The 18,910-nt window shown below is 38.4% G+C and overlaps 1 protein-coding gene across 1 annotated transcript in view; it reads left to right on the top strand.

The window, feature by feature from the left end:
• LOC134751798 (probable ATP-dependent RNA helicase DHX35) overlaps positions 1 to 18,910 on the top strand; it is a 56,395-nt gene that overhangs the window by 13,048 nt on the left and 24,437 nt on the right. Inside the window, exons 3-8 of the mRNA XM_063687288.1 lie at positions 6,590 to 6,754; positions 7,638 to 7,718; positions 10,144 to 10,203; positions 11,005 to 11,170; positions 13,602 to 13,699; positions 15,458 to 15,704. Of these exons, the coding sequence (XP_063543358.1) occupies positions 6,590 to 6,754; positions 7,638 to 7,718; positions 10,144 to 10,203; positions 11,005 to 11,170; positions 13,602 to 13,699; positions 15,458 to 15,704 (817 nt within the window). The remainder of the gene's footprint in view (positions 1 to 6,589; positions 6,755 to 7,637; positions 7,719 to 10,143; positions 10,204 to 11,004; positions 11,171 to 13,601; positions 13,700 to 15,457; positions 15,705 to 18,910) is intronic.

The raw sequence follows: 18,910 nt of genomic DNA, 5'->3' as shown, positions 1-18,910 counted from the left end.
TTAAAACCCATAATACATTTTATTTTACGTTTTATTTACTAAACATGTTTAGTTTTGTACCACCTGCGCGAATTATAGGAGGTATTTCATTGTTTATATGCCTAAAAAGAACGGCCCATTGACATTTTATTTAACAATTTTTTAATACCGTCAAACAAGCTAACTTTGCCTCCAGGGTAATCGCCCCAACGTGATATCAAATATTGGGGTAATTTTTACCAATATGGTATCCCCACGTTTATGACGTCATCTATGTCTATCCCTTACGGGCGCACGCGTATAGCTGGTCTATATAATGCTAGGTCTATGGTAAATCGCGTGTCATTTATATCTTATCTGTGGAGCTGTTTTGTTCACATTTCATCGTTGTTCGATGTACATTGCTGATTTTTGTGCGTTTCCTAGGGATACCATACTTTAGTTTGCTTTACATTGCTACTGACATATCCAGCTTGACAGACTAAAACAACGTTTATTTATGGCCTGACGTTTCGTGACGTGACTTAAAATTATTACAGGGATGGTCTTATAATTTCAAGAAAAGTGCCGTAGTGACCGTACCTATACGGTACCTATCTATCTATGATGTTAAGTATTATGTGAAGTGCCTATTAGTGTCGGCATGTTTGATAATTCAAGTGGTTTTCGTAGTTATAATACTCACATAAGTTGATAAACATATCATTTTACGATGAAACGATATCACGAGTATTCTGAAAAATTGCATGTTTCCTTTATTTTGCGCCTAACTTCTCTAAGGGTCAACCTTCTCGGTCAGCCAACGCGTGCTCCTGTTGAAGATCCTAGTTATGGAGTGGAATGTGTCGAGCAATTTTCGACTTACAAAACTCCATTGACCCGCTTTACAAACACATTACACACACACGTACATTTAATTATAAACAAGATAGAAATATTCATCATTCGTAACCCAAGAGTACCTATCGCGTATCCTATACGGAGCGAACGAGGTTCGAACCCACGGCTTTAGTTTTATATTATCACATAGTTAAATAGCGTCGCTATACTTACTCAACCTCGTATCTGCAACACTAATTTGATGACAAAAACACCCGTATTCCGAATGAAAGAAAAACGACATTTCCATCAAATGATTGTTGCAGATATGAGGTTGAGTAAGTATAGCGACGCTATTTAACTATGTGATAATATAAAACTAAAGCCGTGGGTTCGAACCTCGTTCGCTCCGTATAGAAAATGAAACTCTTTCTAAAAACGTAAAAAGGTGACTATAAAAAATTCAAGCTATTTATCAAACACAGACAACTTACTTACTCCGTTGGCTCAGCGACCCAAAATGAGACTTGGCCTCTGCCACTTTTTCGGGAATGTGCGACCTCTCGCCAATTGGTGACTCGAAGTTCGCGCAGAGCCGCCTCCACGCTGTCGCACCAGCGATACCTGGGGCGTCCACTAGGACGTATTCTTGCTGGGCGGCCCAGGTATGCTCTTTTCACGTTCCGTTAATAAATCCATTAAGTCCCTATTGTTGCGCGTCAGCATTCAAACCCGCGACCTCAGAAAAATCGAACGCCTAAATCACTCTGCCCGACCATAGACATATGAAACCGAGCGACCAGGGGTAAGAGAAAGACATATTCATGTATTGACAGGTTAATGTATGGCAGCATAATCGTTTTTCTCTTTCACTCTTATAAATTTCGGTATTTCGCCATCGCCTCCTACCTATGCTGCCATAAAGGTGACTGTCCGTTTCCAACCGCAGCTGCACTGCTGCTCCGACACTACTGCGGCGGCCCAAACGCGTCGGTGTTATTGTCAATTTCCATAGTAAAATGAATGACGATATCGACTGCACGTAATATGGTGATTTTAACGTTTTCCCGACCGCAGCTGCACTACTGCTCCGACACGTCGGTGTTATTGTCAATTTCCATAGTAAAATGAATGACGAGACCGACTGCACGTAGCATGGCCATTTTTGCGTATTTGGTGTATTATTGCAACTGCGGCTGCAGACCGCACGTCAAATCTGTCACCTGCACTGAATTGTCTTTGATCACAGATATTAGTAGTTTTAAGCAAAGAGGATATAACCACTACGTTCTAAGGAGTTATTACACCCACGGATAAACAACCCCGATGGTACCGTCGCCATATATCGCAGATATATCGGGGCGGCCAAGGAGCTCACAGATATCTGAACACGCCTTTATTGTCAAGGCGCTAGAGTGCATGTTCAGATATATTTAGCACCTCGGTCGCTCCGACATATCTGATGGCGACTGTAGTACTACTGTAAACTTTTTTGCTAATCTATATTGAGCCATACGAGTATCACAGAGCCAGTTAGGAAACTAGAATGATAGGTCCGAAAAAGAGAGTGTCAAATTCGGAAGTTAACTATAGTCTGGCAAACCCTTCGAGCAACACCGGCTTCCGACACGTCGGAAGGGAGGAGCCCAAGCGATATCTTACCGTACAAATCGTTCTGCCATTTTTTGCGGGGGAAAACGTGCACACAGTCGCACTTCTCACTCACTACTTGCAAAATCCAATCTCTAATTAGGATTGTTAATTTTTTTTTAATGTTCTATTTCGAAAACCATTTCGAGATATTAGGTTTTTAAACAGTTTCCGACATTTGCTGCGATATAATAATCGAGGATTCAAGATATTTCAACAAACCTTTGACCTTCTCGCGAGGCTGAATATAATAATGTCATCGTATAGTAAAAGTTATCGAACCATAGTAAATAAATCCGTCACTCACGTAATTGTCAAAGATGTCATTGTCATCAATTGTCATAATAAAAAAATTCAGTTAAACCGCTAGTTTCTTACGATTTGATTTATAATTTTTAATACCTAAACAGTAGATTTTGATTGCTTAATATATCAAAAACCTTGTTTCCACTTGTGGGAATGATTTACAAAAATTATAGTCCGCGAAGACCTACGTGAAAGACGGTGTTGTCGTGAAGTAAATGTGGAATGGAATACTTCAAGTGTTACACACAATATTGCTGTGAGGATCACGTCGATGTAAGTATAAAATTAATATTATTTTACTACGAATATTTAAAAGTCCATTTTGGTGGTCGGGTCACTATTACCTATTTATTTTCTGTGATGATGTGGCCAGAATATCTAAAGACAAACCGTTTAACACAGCTTGTCCGCTACTAGCTCCGTTTTACTGATTTGAAGTTAAATTCAACAAACAGACATACATATATGTAACTTGCAAGCAATAAATCATATACATACAAAAATACATAGTTATATTCAAAATACAACATGAAACTGAAAAGATAATTTCTAATTTCCAGGTACCTACAAGTTGCAGTTCAAGGCTCAAGCTGCTGATATCACGATCATGGCGGACAAAACTAAAGTGAATAAAGAGTTGTGAAAAATAAAACATGTCTTATTTTTTACTTTTTTATTAATTTACGAAAAACCTGTTTCCCAAAAAAGTGTATACATTATATGTTCAACATGTTCTGCACGTAAGGTTGACATTGAGGGCTTTGTTTAGTAGCATTCAGTTGAAGTTGATTTAGGTTCTACTCTTGTTGATCCAGAAAATAATTGTATAGTTTATTATTAAATCTATGCCCACGCCCAGGCACTATTCTTGCTATAACTTTACATTCTCCGCCTTCTCTAGAAATTTGTACATTATATACATCCAATAAAACTAAGGTATATAACTTAAGGCAGATTTGTGGAATCAGCTTTCACAAATTTAGCGTATTTTGAGATTATTGATTTAGGGATTCAAATAATACGACGATATTATTTATAGATTCATTAAATAAACTGTTCTTTTATTTTTTCGTAGTTTTGCGAGGATAGCTATAAGCTCGACAGGGCACGAGCGATAGAGAGGCAAATAGAATACCGAATATCCGGCAAAGTGGCCAAATACCGAATAGTTGCCGAATATTCCTGGCAACTGTAATTGTATTGTAATGTATCATATTATATAATGTCGTTTATGGTGACAATTTCTCATTTTGTCATTGCAAAGCCATTCCTGAGCTAAATAAAAGAAGCAATCATTTATTTTTATTACAAAGGGCAAAGATGTTATTTAATACCTCATGGTAACATATTGATATCCAAACATACGAAACGATACAAAATTGAACCACGAGAGAAGCGAATGGTTTAAAATTTAGAATATTGACAGTTGCGGAGGTCTCAAGGCATGAGGGTTAAACAAACTGTGTTACAGTGCAACACGTAATTCTTCACACCAACACGAGGAAACCATTTATTATTCAAATTAATTTATTAAAAGTTCTTTCTATCGGCCAAGGCGAGGGAAATATCTTTCTTCATAAAGGATTTCTTGTCTCGCCCGTCAAGTTTTATATGGATGGTGCGGTCATATCATAGAGTGCCGTCGCCCATTCACACCTGCAACCACGCCTGCAACTGGACAATATGAAGTGTAAATTACAAATTATTTTATTCATCATACTTCACTGTTTGGTACCTAAGGAAAGTAAAATTGGCTTAATATTGATACTTAGAAAGATAAATCTGTAATATTTTGCTAACACCGAACGACTGCCTGCCCACCATTGGATAATTTTATTCTTACGTGTCGCATCGTCATCTCCAGAACCCACGAATCACTTTGCAGAAATCAATACAAGGCCTGCTAAAAGAGCCTACCTGGCATGGTTTTGAGGGGACGTTTATTACAGACTTCTAAATCCAGCCGCACGTTTCTGACGGCCGAGTACCTATACGTGATGCAGGTGGATCAAGTGCGCACTCCCCCCGTATATATCACGAACTCCATGAGTCCTGTTTCCGTCGGATTGCTGTGTGCGGTGGTCACGCATTTAGGCAAGAGGATGGGGAAGAAAATTTCACATTGTGAACTTACCTTAATGTTAAGAATAATTTTTCCTCTGCATTAATTTTATTTGAGTAATTTGATTGTATTTCGTCAATTATTAAGTCTCATTCAATGTTGAATTGCTTTTCATTTAATCGGCAATATTATCTGAATAAAGGATCACCATTAAATATCAGATTTTTTATTAATATTGCGTAGCTGCCTTCGTCGGACTCTGACTATTGTAGAAAGGCAAACTGGTCTTCTTTTTTATGTAGCATGTAGCATTATCGTCACTCGCTTCTTCACGTAAAAAATACAAAAGTAAATTAGTATTTTATTTGTACGTATGACATTATATGACTTGACATTGACAAGCCATCAACGAACGCTGTCGCGACTGCACGCCGCAACAGCCGCAGTCGTGCTGCTACAGTAGTGCGGCACCGCGTAACGTCGCAACTGCAGTGCAGCGGCAGTTACAATTGGACAGTCACCTTAACCCGACCATGAAAAAAAACCCGGTCGGTGATAAGGACAAAGCATGGCACTATTTTCTCTTTCCTCTCATATAGGAATCGCAATAAGACTATCTTTCTCTATCAAAGAGTGAGGCCCTTGGCCACGACGCTCTTATTACGCAACCATAATCATCATGGGAAATAAACACAACGCCCACACAAGAGGAAAGGGGACGGCCGGTTCTCCATACAAACGTAGTCCCCATTTTCCTCTCTGGATATTGACATTATGGAAAATATTTTTGCATAACGATGTGTATTAACCATAGCTATGCCCCTACGTTTGACTATTTTAGATTATCTGATCAATAGACTTATATTGACCGGGATATAGACCGTGATTACCTTTTGTATTATTTATGAGCTCCCGATATTTTCGATATATTAAATAATACAAAAGGTAATCACGGTCTATATCCCGGTCAATATAAGTCTAGTGAAACTAACCGTGAATCATTCAAAACTCTATCCTGATCACTGTAAAAATTAAGAGCGAAAAACAGATTTCCTATTCTCCTAACTTTTATAATAATAAAGAATTCGAAAAAAAAACGACGTAGGGGCATAACTGTGGTTGGTATACAACAAATTGTGTCAAAATATTTTCATTCATGTTTATATCCAGAGAGGAAAAAGGACTACGTTTGTATGAAAGGCGATTTCGCGCGGGTCCTTTATAAGAAGACAGAGGGAATATATTTGCCACCTGATTTTGAACTTTATTTCAAAACTAATAGGGTTAAATTTTTCATAGTTCCTGACACTTTAGTTATAATTCTTATAAAGGGTTAAGACGTTTTGCTTTTTACTGGAAAAAAAAGTGTGCCACCTGTTCAGATCTCGCGCAACTTCCCGCCAGTTACTGACGCGAAGCTGGAGCAGATTCGCCGTCACACGTCCGACACAAGACAGCGCCACTATTCTCGGTCCTACGCCACTCGCCAATTGTTGACTCGGAGCACAGGGCGGACACGCTATACATCAAAAATCACGCGTTTCTATGTGTGAACGGCACGTCTGTACACGCGGCATGCGTCATTGTGTGAGTAAGTTGCTGTCGCAGTACTGAGCGGTCGGCAATAGGTCGTCAATGTGCTGTCGCGGGGCGAGGTAATTCTGTATGATAATACTATTACTTATTCTGTGCTCGGAGTTCGCGCAGATCCGCCGCCACTATTACCAATTTTCCTATCATGTACCAATTTTCCAAGTTATTTTTATTTTACAGTACCTCCACGAGATCGGACATAAAGTAGTCGTAACACAACCACGTGTAGCGGCCGCGGCATCACTTGCGGCCAGGGTGGCCGAAGAAGTTGGCGAGCAGCTAGGCGAGTGCGTCGGCTACGCGGCCGGCATGACTAGTCTACGCACTCCAAGTACTAGCATTGTGGTGAGTTCGGCTTCTTATGGCTTCTCTATACGATGGGCCATCATACTGACCCACTAAGACGACCGGTCTGGCCTAGTGGGTTGTGACCCTGCCTGTGATGCTGATGGTCCTGGGTTCGAATCCCGGTAAGGGTTCCTGAGTGGGTGTTTTCTATGTATTTAGGTATTTAAATATATATATCGTTGTCTAGACCGCGAGCCAGGCGCAAATTTCGTCAGTCATCGCCTCCCGGGCGAAATTCGTATAGCGGTTAACGGCTATGTATGATGAACCCTCGTGAACGTCAGCTGCCGCTCCGTTGGTGGATTGAGGAATGGCAGCAAATCAATTCTATAAAAAAAAATAGTGTTCGCCTCCCGCTTGATTGGGTCATAAAACGTTGCAAGGAGACTCTACCCGCCGACAGGAAGATACATACTAATCGGAGGTCGGACACAAGTAATGAGATTTTGGAAAAAAAGGTCCTAAGGTCAGTCAAGCTAAATTCAGGACTGTCTGATTACGATTTATCGCGAAAGTTCAAAGAATATCGTAAAGTCGGACACAAGTAATGAGATTTTGAAAAAAAAAGGTCCTAAGGTCAGTCAAGCTATCCAGGACTGTCTAGACTGTACTGTAAAGATGATTTGCCTTAGAGGTGGCTATTAAGAGCTATCGAGCAATTAAACATTCAAATTGGATCGTTAATTAGAACTGACAAGCTAAAACACGAGGTCAACAGAGCTTTTACCAAAATTCCGAAGGTTGCTTATTGTTGGACGACGAGACGTAAGTAAAACTCGATTTTAATCGCTTACTCGGTTCGAAGTTTTATATGGCCGATCAAATATATAAAGGAAACATTGATTTTCCATGTTTAACGTTATATTTTTTTCATTTTCAGTTCATGACGGAAGGCGTGTTGCTGCGAGAAATGTTCGCGTCTCCACTTCTGATGCAGTATTCGGTCGTTGTTTTGGACGAAGTAATACATAGATACATACATACCAAAGAGGATATAATAAGATAGAGCGGTAACTGTCATAGTAAATTTTGTAACCACAGTAAATTCACTGCCATCTATCGACACACTTTGAAACTAAAAATAAAAGTTTATAAAAATACGATAAAATGTATTTAAATATGGATAAATGTTTTTTTTTTATTTGCATTAATTATTTTTATGATTTTGACCCATGTTCTTTCACTGATATGATGTGATATAAACGAAACCGTCAGCGCCCTCTAAACGAGAGTTGGCCAAAGGTAGTGGCGCCATCTGAGAATCAAATTTTCGTGATCTTCGAGGCACGTTTTTTCCTTAGACTGTATCTATCTATTACGGAGTTATATCTATCTTTGTACATACTTATGCATACCCGCTATCTCTTCAAATCCTGAACTTATCTCTCTCTTTGTATCCTAATATTCCTAATTAAAGAAGTGAAGTAGCGAATTTAAGAGGGGGCTAATGCAAAATTATGGTTTGGATATTGAATTGGTACTCGTTATGATCAAGTGCTAAATGGCATGAAAAAAACTGGCAAATTGCGAGTCGGACTCGCCCACCGACGGTTTCGTACTTTTTAGTATTTGTTGTTACAGCGGCAACAGAAATACATCATCTGTGAAAATTTCAACTGTCTAGCTATCACGGTTCATGATATACAGCCTGGTGACAGACAGACGGACAGTGGAGTCTTAGTAATAGGGTCCCGTTTTTACCCTTTGGGTACGGAACCCTAAAAATGGCACAGAAACTACATCATATACCTACATTTTATGATATATTTTTTTTTGTTTTAATCGAGTGTCGATAGATGGCAGTAAATTTACTGTGGCTACAAAATTTACTATGACCAAAGATAGATATAACTCCATAATAGATGGATACAGTCTAAGGAAAAAACGTGCCTCGAAAATCACGAAAATTTTATTCTCGATCAGAGGGCGCCACTACCTTTGGCCTACTCTCGTATAGATGGCGTAGACAATTTCGTTTGTTATTTAACAATTTTAACGCATATTGGACGCATACTGGATTGCCCGTTCCAGCACCACTGGATGAAATTACATGTCCGGTGACAGCGGGCAATCTAGACTGCGCAGTTGATAGGTTAGGATTTTTAGTTTTAGTTTTTTGTCTAAATTAATACTAACATTATCCTTGTTTTGTTATTTCTTAAGTACTAACCAATGTTTATGGATACCTAATGTGTCTGAAATAAAGTTTTTCAATTCAATTCAATATCAGTGCAAGAACATGGGTCAAAATAATATAAAAATAATTAATGCAAATATTTCAAATAAAAAAAAAATCATTTATTCATACCATTTTTTTTTAATTTTTAGTTTTAACCGTGTGTCGATAGATGGCAGTGAATTTACTGGGGCTACAAAATTTACTATGACCATAAGTAACTTATACTAGAGCGGTACTGTCATAGTAAATTTTGTAACCCCAGTAAATTCACTGCCATCTGTCGACAGTCGACACACTTTAAAACTAAAAATGAAGACGATACCTCTATGGTTCATGTCATAGTCTCCTATATATTACAATACTCTTTGTTCTCAGAGCCTACCTAGCGCCACCGGAGAGATTAGGAACTATTATTTACAGCTGAAAGCTGGTTACTTTTGCAACAATTCTGCCATGAGAGATTGACATCCTTTCTATACCACCCATCCCTTCCCTCATCCATCCCTTACAATGACCCTTTGCGTTCGCTCGGTCAATAAATTCAGAAACGTCCGATAGATGTCGCTGTATCAGCGGGAAACTAACGAACGATGAATCAACACAAATTAAACTAGTTCCACGGGAGTTTGTGGTGTTGTTGTAATCCCACTTCTGATTTGTAAATTACGAATTTTTGAAAGCGACGTCCTTTCTGACGTTCGCTTGTATCGTTAGATTTTTACAAGCTTTTATTTGACTTGCAATAAAGATAGATATAACTCCGTAATAGATGGATACAGTCTAAGGAAAAAACGTGCCTCGAAAATCAAGAAAATTTGATTCTTGATCAGATGGCGCCACTAGCTTTGTCCTACTCTCGTATAGATGGCGTTGACGGTTTCGTTTGTTATTTATAATTTTAACGCATATCATTGAAAGAACATGGGTCAAAATCATATTAAAATAATTAATGCAAATAAAAAAATCATTTATCCATATTTAAATACATTTTAACGTATTTTTATAAATGTTCATTTTTAGTTTTAAAGTATGTCGATAGATGGCAGTGAATTTACAGCGGTTACAAAATTTACTATGACAGTACCGCTCTATCCTTTATAGCTAATTTTACGGTTCCACTCAGGTATTTTCAGTCACTCGCGCGACGTGTTTCGGGTAGTCTAGGTCTCCATTTTCAAGCACTAACATCCTATTCTATGATTTTCAGGTCCACGAAAGATCGCAAATGACTGACGTGCTGATGGGTCTGCTCAAGAAAATAGCCAAAGTAAGTTTTTGGCAATTTAAAAAAAAATAACTTCTGCTGCTCGATTAATTTTTACCCATAAAATGTAATCCTTGCATAAAATTAAATAAAATGTATAGAATAATAATCAAATCAAATATATTCTTTATTTGTCGAAAAACCTAAATGGTCGCGTACTGTGCGGTTTAAGAGGAATTTCCTCCCGCGGACGTTCCGGCTGTGGAATGAGCTTGCCGAGGTGTTCCCTACAGGTGTTGGTTACAGTATGGGGTTCTTCAAAAAACCCCTCTGGTGTTGCGGGTGTCCATGGGCGGCGGTAATCGCTTACCATCAGGTGATCCGTCTGCTCGTTTGCCTCCTATTTCATAAAAAAAAGGCCAAGTACGAGTCGGACTCGCGCACGAAGGGTTCCGTACCACTACGCAAAACACGGCAAAAAAATCACGTTTGTTGTATGGGAGCCCCACTTAAATATTTCTTTTATTCTGTTTTTAGTATTTGTTATTGTTATAGCGGTAACAAAAATACATCATCTGTGAAATTTTCAACTGTCTAGCTATCACGGTTCATGAGATACAGCCTGGTGACAGACAGACGGCCAGCGGAGTCTTAGTAATAGGATCCCGTGTTTACCCTTTGGGTACGAAACCCTAAAAAGGAGTGTACAGGTTTTAAAGGGTCGGCAACCACATGTAACATCTCTAGAGTTGGAGGCGTCCATACGCTATGGTGACTGCTTACCATCAGGCGGGCCGTAAGCTTTTTTGCCACCGACGTATATAAAAAAAACGAAATAATCCCCATGCACCTTAATATTTTCAGAAACGGAAAAACCTTAAGATCGTCGTGTCATCCGCCACCATGGATGCTGAATTCCTGAAGAATTTCTTCAATTTGACAGATAAGAGAGAGAGGGAGAAACCTTCCACCTCTGTCATCATGTCTATGCAGGGCCGGACTCATCCTATTGACGTTTTTTATACTCAAGGTAAGAATCAAATTTTCTTGATTTTCGAGGCACGTTTTTTCCTTAGACTGTATCCATCTATTACGGAGTTATATCTATCTTTGGTAATAGATAGATACAGTCTAAGGAAAAAACGTGCCTCGAAAATCAAGAAAATTTGATTCTCGTTCAGAGGGCGCTACTAGTTTTGGCCAACTGTCGTATAGATGGCGTTGACGGTTTCGTTTGTTATTTAACAATTTTAACGCATATCAGTGACAGAACATGGGTCAAAATCATAAAAATAATTAGTGCAAATAAAAAAATCATTTTTCTATATTTAAATACATTTTATCGTATTTTTATAAATCTTCATTTTTAGTTTTAAAGTGTGTCGACAGATGGCAGTGAATTTACTGGGGTTACAAAATTTACTATGACAGTACCGCTCTAGTATAAGTTACTCTATGGTAATAATAAGAGTTTTGAATGATTCACGGTTAGTTTCACTAGACTTATAATGACCGGGATATAGACCGTGATTACCTTTTGTATTGTTTATGAGCTCCCGATATTTCGACTAAAACAAACAAAAAACAGGCCAAGTGCGAGTCGGACTCGCGCACCGAGGGTTCCGTACTTTTTAGGGTTCCGTACCTCAAAAGGAAAAAACGGAAACCTTATAGGATCACTCGTGCGTCTGTCTGTCCGTCTGTCACAGCCTATTTTCTCCGAAACTACTGGACCAATTAAGTTGAAATTTGGTACACATATGTAAGTTTGTGACCCAAAGATGGACATGTAACGTAAACAAATTAATAATGTAATTAACACAAATATTTGTTCTTGAGTCAAGTGGAAGTACCCTATACATTTTGATTCCATTGAGAGTGTCGAAATATAAGTTTTTTGCCGCATAAACAGCCGTATCTTTTTTTAAGTTAACTTATAAGTTTGATTTTTCACAGCTTTAAGGGGCTGTATACCTGAGTATATGGTTTTAATTTCAACTCGATACCTCTACGCGTTCCCGAGATAAAGGGTCTTGACAGACAGACGGACCGACAGACAACAAACTGATCCTATAAGGGTTCCTTTTTTAGGGTTCCGTACCCAAAGGGTAAAAACGGGACCCTATTACTACGACTCCACTGTCCGTCTGTCTGTCACCAGGCTGTATATCATAAACCGTGATAGCTAGACAGTTGAAATTTTCACAGATGATGTATTTCTGTTGCCGCTATAACAACAAATACTAAAAAGTACGGAAACCTCGGTGAGCGAGTCTGATTCGCACTTGGCCGGTTTTTTCCTTTTGAGGTACGGAACCCTAAAAATGGTTATGTTGCTGATTGTATAGGTACAGTTAAGGAATTTGGTTTCTTTTATATACAAGCAAAGAGGATATGATAGGATAGAGCGGTACTGTCATAGTAAATTTTGTAACCACAGTAAATTTATTGCCGTCTATCGACACACTTTATAACTAAAAATTAAGATTTGTAAAAATACGATAAAATGTATTTAAATATGGATAAATGATTTTTTTTATTTGCATTAATTATTTTTATGATTTTCACCCATGTTATTTCACTGATATGCGTTGAAATTGTTAAATAACAAAAGAATCCGTCAACGCCATCTATACGAGAGTAGGCCAAAGGTAGTGGCGCCTTCTGATCGAGAATCAAATTTTCGTCATTTTCGAGGCTGGTTTTTGTCTTAGACTGTATCCATCTATTACGGAGTTATATGTGGTTATATCTATCTTTGATACAAGTTTTTATCGCTGGCTGTACTTTTCTTTCAGTAGACAACTAATACTCATCGAGACAATTCTAACAAACCCAAACACAATAAGGTTGCGATGTTTTATCACAAAGTTCCTATGGCCGCCTCCTGTCTTCATCATCAGATCAGCTCGATGGTACCATAATATTGCATTGTCATCCAATTTAGCATAGGTAAGGTAGACACATTGACCGTTACGTGTCTGTCTATCTATGGCACGGTAGCTCTTAAACGAGTGAACGGATTTGGATGCATTGTTATATTTTAAATCACGTTTTCTAGGGGTGGTTGTTATGTTTTTTTTTTTTAGTTTTTTTATGAATATCAGTTCATCTGTTTCATTGCCTTTGAGTTTTGTAATTTTAGGGTTAAAACGGTAAAAAGCCAAGGGTAAAAACGGGACCTTATTACTAAGACTCCGCTGTCTGTCCGTCTGTCACCAGGCTGTATCTAATGAACCGTGAGAGCTAGGCAGTTGAAATTTTCACAGATGATGTATTTCTGTTGCCGCTATAACAACAAATACTAAAAACAGAATAAAATAACTATTTAAGTGGGGCTCCCATACAACAAACGTGATTTTTTTGCGGTTTTTTTGCGTAAAGGTACGGAACCCTTCGTGCGTGAGTCCGACTCGCACTTGGCCGGTTTTTTTTTAAAATCCAAAGCTGTAAATTTTCAGAGCCAGTACCGGACTACGTGAAAGCCACAGTAGATACTGTCATCAAGATACACGAAAACGAACCATTTGGAGATATACTCGCTTTTCTCACTTCACAGGTACCTAAATGTGGTATTTTCTATAAAAAGGGACCTTATTGTCGATGGCGCTTACGCCATTATAAACGATGCTCCGATATAAATATGTACAATGCCGCGCGACGATAATAAGGTCCCTTTTCATAGAAAATGCCCTAAATATTATTTTGTTATTATTATAAGCATATACGGAGTCCCACTGCTGGGCAAAGGCTCCCCCTCGATTTCACATTTACGCCTCGCGACACAAATATGACGGCTCCTATAGTTGATGCACGCCCCCTATTTGACGACCGGTCTGGCCTAGTGGGTAGTGACCCTGCCTGTGAAGCCGATGGTCCTGGGTTCGAATCCCGGTAAGGGCATTTACTTGTGTGATGAGCACAGATATTTGTTCCTGAGTCATGGGTGTTTTCTGTTATAGTATTTGTATATTATATATATCGTCGTCTGAGTACCCATAACACAAGCCTCCTTGGGTTTAACGTGGGACTTAGTCAAACTGTGTAAGAATGTCCTATAATATTTAGTTATTATTTTATTTATTATGGGGAACGTGCATCAACTGTAGGGGGCAACATAGAAGCCCCGTGTTTATTGGCGGGAAATGTAAATGTCAAGTTTAAGCTTCCAATGTAGCCCACAAGATGACAGAACCTACAATACACAAGAAAACGCACGTGAACTATAGAGGGCAGCACTTGCTTTGGCGTGAAGTGTCAATATATAGTTTATGTTTCCGATTCCGACCACAAGATGGCAGACCCTCCGACGCGCACGGTCCCTATTACTTACAGGTTAACCGTAACCAACGAGTGACACTAAAAGCAGGGACCGGCCCGCTATCCCTTATCGGGGTTTTATAAGGGTATTGCATAAGGCTTAACTCACCATACCCTTTGCCAGACGAAACCCTTTGTTTAGGTTTTAAAAACCCTTATATAAAGCTACCACATTTGAGTAATCGGTAGCCCAAATACCCCTACAAAACCCTTATCATCCGCTCACCAACACCTTGCATATTGCTTATAAGGGTTAGCCTTATAAAGGGCTTCCCTTTTAGCATATAAGCGTGCTTATTTAAGTCGTCTACCTTGTTCATAAAGCACACATTACTTCGAATCCGAGCGATCGTCGGCGGTGACGGCGGCGTTCTTTGACTAGGCACGTATTTTCTTTCCTTTTCATACACTACCGTAGATATATACCAATCCTGTCTCTTTCACGCAAAGGGAAACCTTTATAAAAAGCGCTTAAAGATAAGGGTAACCCTTATTAAGAGCTAGCCTTATTTTTGGTTAGCTTTTCAGTAAGGGTTAGTCAAAGGTAAGGGTATGAATGGGCTTGCAGCTCAAAAGGGAAAGTCTTTCAATGTGTTAGCCGTGTTTAAGTGTCGCCCATTGAAAGGGTTTTATCGCGGAAAGGGTTGTCCGGTCCCTGACTAAAAGTAGATTAACCCAAAATATAATTCGTGCCTTTTTTAGGGTTCCGTAACCAAAGGGTAGAACCGGGACCCTATTACTAAGACTTCGCTGTCCGCCCGTCCGTCCGTCACCAGGCTGTATCTCATGAACCGTGATAGCTAGACAGTTGAAATTTTCACAGATGATGTATTTCTGTTGCCGCTATAACAACAAATACTAAAAACAGAATAAAATTAATATTTAAATTGGACTCCCAAACAACAAACGTGATTTTTTTGCGTGGTACGGAACCCTTAATCCTCGAGTCCGACTCGCACTTGGCCGGTTTTTTTAACCATTCTTTTAAAAATTCCAGGAAGAAATACTAACAGCCCTAGAAACATTACAACTATACGCAGAACAAAACAACGAAAAGAACAAATACAGGAAACAGTTCCCGAGCGGCGTACTAGCGGCGACTTTATCCATTCTACCAATGTATGGGAGTTTGCCGCACTACAGGCAGATCAAAGTGTTTCAAATGGCGGACAAGAATGTTAGAAAAGTGGTGTTAGCCACGAATATAGCGGAGACCAGCGTCACTATACCCGGGATTGTTTATGGTGAGTTTTACATTAATTCTGTAAAATTTATTAATTTTACCAATGTATGGTAGTCTGCCGCACTACAGGCAGATCAAAGTGTTTCAAATGGCGGACAAGAATGTTAGAAAAGTGGTGTTAGCCACGAATATAGCGGAGACCAGCGTCACTATACCCGGGATTGTTTATGGTGAGTTTTACATTAATTCTGTAAAATTTATTAATTTTACCAATGTATGGTAGTCTGCCGCGCTACAGGCAGATCAAAGTGTTTCAAATGGCGGACAAGAATGTTAGAAAAGTGGTGTTAGCCACGAATATAGCGGAGACCAGCGTCACTATACCCGGGATTGTTTATGGTGAGTTTTACATTAATTCTGTAAAATTTATTAATTTTACCAATGTATGGTAGTCTGCCGCGCTACAGGCAGATCAAAGTGTTTCAAATGGCGGACAAGAATGTTAGAAAAGTGGTGTTAGCCACGAATATAGCGGAGACCAGCGTCACTATACCCGGGATTGTTTATGGTGAGTTTTACATTAATTCTGTAAAATTTATTAATTTTACCAATGTATGGCAGTCTGCCGCACTACAGGCAGATCAGTGTTTCAAATGGCGGACAAGAATGGCGCCCCTAGCGGCGAAATTAAACGCGGTAGCCCTCATTCGTTTAGCGTCCATACTAGGTTTACGCATAGAGTAACTTATACTAGAGCGGTACTGTCATAGTAAATTTTGTAACCCCAGTAAATTCACTGCCATCTGTCGACACACTTTAAAACTAAAAATGAAGATTTATAAAAATACGATAGAATGTATTTAAATATAGATAAATGATTTTTTTTATTTGCATTAATTATTTTTATGATTTTGACCCATGTTCTTTCACTGATATGCGTTAAAATTGTTAAATAACAAACGAAATCGTCAACGCCATCTATACGACTGTAGGCCAAAACTAGTAGCGGCCTCTGAACGAGAATCAAATTTTCTTGATTTTCGAGGCACGTTTTTTCCTTAGACTGTATCTATCTATTACGGAGTTATATCTTTTGGTTTACGTGATAGTCACTATTTCACCGATTTCCCGTTAGATGTCTCTGTACCTAACAGAAACTAACTAACGATATGTCACTAAAGATATGTGTTGTTCGGAGTTTATTTTAAAACGGTCAATATTCATTCGAATAAAAATTGTTTGATTCTATTTTTGGAACAACGTCGATTTGATAATTCATGTTGTTAGTCGAGTCGATCAAGCGTGTTTTAAAGTAAAATAGGAGAGGTTGCAGTACTGTCATAGTCATAGTAAATCTTGTAGCCCCAGTAAATTCACTGCCATCTATCGACACATGGTTAAAACTAAAATTTTTAAAAAAAATGGTATGAATAAATGTTTTTTTTTTCATTTGAAATATTTGCATTAATTATTTTTATATTATTTTGACCCATGTTCTTGCACTGATATTGAATTGAATTGAAAAACCTTTATTTTAGACACATTAGTTATCCATAAACATTGGTTAGTACTTAACAAATAACAAAACAAGGATAATGTTAGTATTAATTAAGGCTAAAACAAAAAACTAAAACTAAAAATCCTAACCTATCAACTGCGCAGTCTAGATTGCCCGCTGTCACCGGACATGTAATTTCATCCAGTGGTGCTGGAACGGGCAATCCAGTATGCGTCCAATATGCGTTAAAATTGTTAAATAACAAACGAAACTGTCTACGCCATCTATACGAGAGTAGGCCAAAACTAGTGGCGCCCTCTGATCGAGAATCAAATTTTCGTGATTTTCGAGGCACGTTTTTTCCTTAGACTGTATCCATCTATTACGGAGTTATATCTATCTTTGCTTTAGGTTTACGAGGATAGTCACTATTTCACCGATTTCCCGTTAGATGGCGCTGTACCTAAAAGAAACTAACTAACGATATGTCACTAAAGATATGTGTTGTTCGGAGTTTATTTAAATTGGTCAATATTTCACTGAAATTTAAATTGTTTGTTTTTATTTTTATTAATACCACAAATAGGAGAGGTCACCGGTACTCTCATAGTAAATTTTGTAGCCCCAGTAAATTCACTGCCATCTATCGACACACGGTTAAAACTATTAAAAAAAAAAAAATGGTATGGATAAATGTTTTTTTTTATTTGAAATATTTGCATTAATTATTTTTATAATATTTTGACCCATGTTCTTGCACTGATATTGAATTGAATTGAAAAATAGCACAATCGGATTAGGACTGTATTACTATGTTAATTAAAGTTCCCTTTTTCATGTCCACAGTCCACACTATTTGACATTTGGGTACGAAGGGCGAGGAATTCGCAGCCATCTTGGAAAATGTGTACCATCCTGGTGAAATTCGCATTTTACTCTAAATCTACGTTCTCCATGAAAAAATGGTGTAAGGCAACATTAAAGCTTATTAAATTCTACACAAAAAAGTCCTAGATATCTTTTCGGAAAAATTAGATCTTCTTATAGAAAATAATTGCTGATTCCAGATTTAGCGCTTATACCCTTTCAGGGCATATTCTCTTAATATGAAACTTGGAGGAATATGAATTCCACTTTTGTCTATACATTTGTACACGTTATACCCCAATATCAACATTTTACTCGACTGCGACTTAAACAGAAAGTAGGGTTATGGGTTTAAATACTGAAATCAGTGCATCCTAAAGCTCAGGATACTGGACGGATTTTTTAAAATGTGTCGGTGGTAGATTCCTCTTACCCTTCACAACCTGTTTACACTTGCAAAATCTCCGCTCTGCTTGCGCTGTTGGTGAATTTTGCATCCAACAATGTTTTCTTCTCTTTCACGATACCGAATATGCGCTTAAACGGATCACCACTAATTTTGTTACACCTTGTATTTTGTTCATTTATTTATATTATTTTTAAAACCGATAGATGTTGCTATATCGGCGGAAAACTAGCAAACGATGAAACATGTTCCAGTTTTGACATTGTACTAATATTAGGTAATACATATAGCTTACAGTATTATAAAAAAATAAAAGCTGCGTGCGTGCGTGCGTGCGTGTGGGTGGGTGGGTGCGTGCGTGCGTGTGGGTGGGTGGGTGCGTGCGTGCGTGCGTGTGTGTGTTGTGTCTATGTTGGTTGTGTGTGTTGAATTGAGCGAAATAGAAGGATAAGTTTTCCTGTAGGTACTAGAAAGAGAATGAATCGGATATTTAAAG

Source organism: Cydia strobilella, chromosome 23 (genome assembly GCF_947568885.1).
Source record: "Cydia strobilella chromosome 23, ilCydStro3.1, whole genome shotgun sequence".
Lineage (NCBI taxonomy): Eukaryota > Metazoa > Arthropoda > Insecta > Lepidoptera > Tortricidae > Cydia > Cydia strobilella.
Note: the sequence above shows the minus strand (reverse complement) of the source record. Positions and strands in the feature narration are given on the sequence as shown.